At 35.9% G+C, this 5,124-nt stretch overlaps 1 protein-coding gene across 1 annotated transcript in view; it reads left to right on the forward strand.

Moving 5' to 3' along the window:
• tle5 (TLE family member 5, transcriptional modulator) overlaps positions 1 to 5,124 on the forward strand; it is a 45,939-nt gene that overhangs the window by 32,656 nt on the left and 8,159 nt on the right. Inside the window, exons 3-4 of the mRNA XM_016527005.1 lie at positions 2,798 to 2,861; positions 4,516 to 4,560. Of these exons, the coding sequence (XP_016382491.1) occupies positions 2,798 to 2,861; positions 4,516 to 4,560 (109 nt within the window). The remainder of the gene's footprint in view (positions 1 to 2,797; positions 2,862 to 4,515; positions 4,561 to 5,124) is intronic.

Consider the following 5,124-nt stretch of genomic DNA (forward strand, 5'->3'; position numbering starts at 1 on the left):
CTCATTTTGTCTCTCATAGTTGAGGTATACCTATGATGAAAATTACAGGCCTCTCTCATCTTTTTAAGTGGGAGAACTTGCACAATTGGTGGCTGACTAAATACTTTTTTGCCCCACTGTATGTGGGGGCGTGTTCGAACGAGCCGTTTTAGGTAGGTGTGGCTAACTTAACTTTTATAAAGAATATCTCTTTGGATTTGAGACTTTAGTCTTTGCAACTTTACAGATCTTCTTTATGCACCAAGAGCTTGTAACACTCTAAAGAGAAAGGAAAAAATGAAATCGCATCATATGACCCCTTTAAATCTGGTAGAAAAGAGCAACCTGAAAATTACAGGTCGGAAAGTAATGACTCGTGATTTAGTAAATCAAATGTTAATTCAGTCACCGCTCTGATTCAGTGAGTTCATTATGTGAAAGAATCACCAGATTGGATTCAGTCCCATAACTCATGAATCTTCTTGTGCAGTCCATTAAAAGAACCAGTTCATAAGAGTCATTTGCTCTTGAATCGGACTTCACTAGAAAAGAGCGACCAGTACATTATCAAGATTTCTCATTTTGTGTTCCACAGAAGAAAGAAAGCAAGCCATATGAGTTTAGAACCACATTTATTTTTGAACCATTTCTTCAAGGCAGTCCTCTACAAAGCAGTGTAACTAAACTTACTATTAGCAGGCATATTTTTTTAACGCTTCTAACAAGCTTCCCCAATGCCTTATTCCCTTGCCGATTAACACGGAGCGGCTACTGTGATCTGATCCGTCTGATGCTTTGACTCCTGTAGACGAGACGGAAGACTCTTTTTAAAGAAACAAAGACGCTGCTACTGTCCTGTCTTTAAGGCAACATGTCTTTCCCTCCCTATTCCCATGACAACGAGCAAACCCTCATTTAACCCTGGTTCACAGAAGAATAGGCCCTACGTTTTTCTGTGTGTATTCAGAGCATGGATTCGCCGCCATTGACTTCAATTGAGATTCAAAAGACAAGGGCTTTTTTGGTGCTGCGTTCAGCCTTTTAAAGGAAATGTACTGCAGGCAGTCCCCAGAGCCTCGCCCGAGCTGTCGTTCCCTGCTACAAATGCATAAATAGATCAGGGAATACATAAATCAAAATAAGGATGACAGCAGGAGCGATTTGGAGGCGGAAAGAAGCGGCAATAAAACTCCATCAATGTGTCGTTTTTTTTTGGCGTCTTTTTTTTTTTCTGCGAGAGCATCTTTGGAACCTTCAGGAGGTCTCGGCCAATCAGTGGCTGGCATGGCCAATCACAGGTAGCCTGGCAGCAGGGAGGATGGTCACCATGACAACCCCCAATATATGTTACACAGTCATAACAGCCCAGGATTTTCCCCCCCTTTTTGGGATAAGTGGAAGCAGCAGACTGGAGAGGTATGAAGAGACAGAATGCTTGTCATACGGCGACAAAACAAAAACCTCTAGTATGTAGTGGCACTTTTTTTTTATATAGATCAGATACTGTTTCTTGGCTTGTTTTCACCCTTACGTTTTCCCATGCAACACTCTTTTCCATATGGAACTTCTAATTGGATTTCCCACAAACTGAAAAATCGAAATCAAGTTTTTGTTTTTTTTGGGAACAAAAGAAATAATGTGGCTTGAAAGGCTAGTGGTTTGCACACATGCTGAAGGCGCAGTTAGCTGTGGTGCTCGTATGGGAAATTCTGGTTCGATTCCAGTCAGCGTTGTATGAAAATCCCGTCCTGACACCTTCTCTTAAATATAAAATTTGATTTATACATAATATATATTATTATATCTATACATTTTATATATAAAGAAATTAAGCCAATCTTCTGTTAAATTTTATCCAATTAATTTATCACACAAATATTTGACTGATTAAATGTTCTCTAAGCATTTTTTTTTCTCCAGGTAAATTGTTTCCTATTTTTTTTTTTTTTTTCACAATTTAGCGATTCTTAAATGTGGCTGATTTGGGGTCCTGATTTGGGTAAAATAAGACATAACTAAAGAAAAAAAATCTTTTATACAATTAATTGATTTACAGGGGTGTAAAATACTATAAATTTTTCTTGATTACTGTACTTGAGTATTATTTTGGGGAATTTTTTTTTTTTTACTTTATTCAATTTAAATGGACTACTTTTACTTGAATATTTTTTTATTTTTTTTGCTACGATACTTTTACTTTTTAATACTTAATTTATAGTACAATTTAAAGTTTTACTTTTTTACTTTTACTCAAGTATGTTTTGGCAAGATAATTGTTCTTTTAATTAAGTGAGAGTACAGATACTCAATGAAAATTTTACTGAAGTGTATTTTTTGAGTGCTTTTTACAGCCTTGTTAATTTATTACAAAAAATAATCAACAGATTAAATGTTCTCTATAAGCGTTTTCTGCCATTTTGCTAACATCCACTGTTTTCCGTTCTTCAAACCCTGCTGCTCAAAATCATCACAAAAAAACCCAAACATGCAAAATGATTGACAGCCAGATGGCTTTTTTGATTGGCTAATTACTTGATTGGCTAAAAATCAGTGACCCTTATTTGCTGTTTTCAGAGCCTATAGAGCTGATGCATAATAGAGACATTTTTGTGTGGTTTTCCTAAAATAAACAGTTTATTAACACTAAATTCTTCTCCCTATTTACAGACACAACCAATAGAATGTGAAGAAGCCCAAAATCTTAAAAAATGGCTGAAGCATTCTGAACTCTTCAGCCTCTGTTGCATAATATATGTCTGGTGTCTACGTTTTTTATTTAAATTTTTTTCATTGACCAGTCTTTCTTTTCCCTCTCCAGTCTGAAGCTCGAATGTGACAAGCTGGCCAGTGAGAAGTCAGAAATGCAGCGTCATTATATCATGGTAAGTCTGCACTGAACGCGCTCTCCTCCAGAGGGACGTGCCTTACGTTAGATGTGCGGGAACATATTAACATCCGCCAGAAACTAACCTAGCCCTTACCTGTCTTATTCCATTGTGTCTTATTCTCGGTCTGCACTGTCTTTTCTGCTGCTCTATTACCATTCTGTACCTCCTGTCCACGCGGAGGCGTCATGCACCAAATATATTTATTTATTTTTTTGAGGGGACTTCAGTGGCGTAGCTGGGCTCACTTGGTATTCTAGGCGACTTTATTAAAGGAGGTTATATTACATTTTCTTTTTTTACTTGTTTATTTATTTACTTATTTAAAATTTGATGGTTCTTTATATATTACTTTTTATTATTATATATAGTATATTTACTTACAAACAATTTCGTAGTTCTTATTATGCATGTGTATATATATTTTTTTCAGTTAAGTGATTCTTGCAGTATGTACTGTAGTGGTTGTTTATATTATATTATATTATATTATATTATATTACTTAGCTTTATTTTATTTATTTACAACTTGGCAGTAATTTTTTTTTCTCTCAGTTTAGTGGTTCTTATGTGGCAGTTCTTAGTCTTATTATATTCTTTATGATATGGTTCTTTATTATGTATGATTATTTGATTTATTTATTTATTTACAAACAACTTTGGCTCTTAGAAATTATATGTATTTTTTTTTTTCAATATGTGGTGATTTTTCTGTATATTTTTTGTTGGATTTATTTATTTATTGTTTTTTTCAATTTAGTGGTTCTTATGTAGTATTATATTTTAGCTTTAAATAATTTATCAACAACTTTGTGATTATTATTAAATTATATTGTTATATATTTGTAATTATTTATTTACTTATCAGTTCTTATATTTGGCAGTTCTCACAGTCTTATATTATATTATATTATTTTATATTATGTTATATTATATTTACTTTCAATGCAAGTAAATTTTTTAAGAAGCTGCCTTCAAAATCCATTTTCCTCAAAAATCTATCGGTTTAAATTTGGCTGTGATGCTTCTGGCTCCATCTTGTATGATCTGACTTCATCTCCTCCCTAGTCTTCTACCTCCATCCCTTCCTTTTCTACCTTGCCTGCCATTCTTTCTTTTGTCCATGTACTCTGCTCTCTCTTCTCCTCCATCCCCCGATGATATTCCCTCCCCTCTGCTCTAACAGTGTTGTCTCTGGCCCGGGCCTCGTGTTGCCGTCTGATATTCCGCCTCTAATTGATCCGTCGAGCGGCTTAATCTCATTTAATCTGTGTGCCGTTGCTCTCACGCGCATCAGCCAGAGCGCCCTCCCTCCCTCTAATAGCCTATCGGGTTCCCCCGCTCTGTCCGCACCCGCTGGAAGATAGGGAGGGTGGGCGTCCGCTTTGCCTTGGTGGTAATTGCTTTAGGGACCTACTACTGCTTGGCAAAGCCGACCCTGATCCAACTCTGGCTCCATCACTGATGCTCCCTGCTCTTGTTTAGCGGCCGAGGTTGTGTTGCACTGCTCGTAGACGTGTGGATGATGAGCGAGGCTAACACTTCAGCACTTACTTACGCACATGTTACGCTGAGGTCCTAGATGTTCAGTTCTGTGTATTAGAGCTGTAATGCGGCATAATCATGTCTGACTTGCTTTATTTCTTTGCAGTACTATGAGATGTCCTATGGGCTGAACATCGAAATGCACAAGCAGGTGAGTTTGTCTAATCTGATGAATAACCCACATCCCTGAGAGGCAGTTTACACGCTCACATTTTCATCTTCATCGCTTTTGCTCAATGTTTTTGAATGCTGGTGCTTTAGTCTATGCACAGAAGTGTCAGTGGGGAATCAAACTATGCCTTAACAATTTATGAAAATTGGTTTATTCATGGCCAGCTTTGTGACTACACTTTCTAGGGCATGATAGCTGGGATATTTTTTTAATGAATATGGGATGCATTTGATGGACAGCTGGTTATTCTAACAATTCAATTCCAATAATGCTCACAACTCTCTGTTTTTATAACAGTAAAAGCATTTTTTTTTGTGTAGTCTTGATGGACAGCTGGTCCAAAAAAAAAAAAAAAAAAAAACACTGATAAAATATGAATAAAAATAAAATAAAATATAAAATAAAATTTCAGTCCATAGGAAGTAACCTTTTTGACTTTTTTGTGCTTGGCTTGCTATCACTTTTTATGTGATGATTTTTTTTGTAAATAAATGTTTGTGTGTGTATATATATATATTTATTTCAAATAAATTCATCAAAGTA

This window comes from Sinocyclocheilus rhinocerous, unplaced genomic scaffold (genome assembly GCF_001515625.1).
Source record: "Sinocyclocheilus rhinocerous isolate Xijiao unplaced genomic scaffold, SAMN03320098_v1.1 scaffold1294, whole genome shotgun sequence".
Lineage (NCBI taxonomy): Eukaryota > Metazoa > Chordata > Actinopteri > Cypriniformes > Cyprinidae > Sinocyclocheilus > Sinocyclocheilus rhinocerous.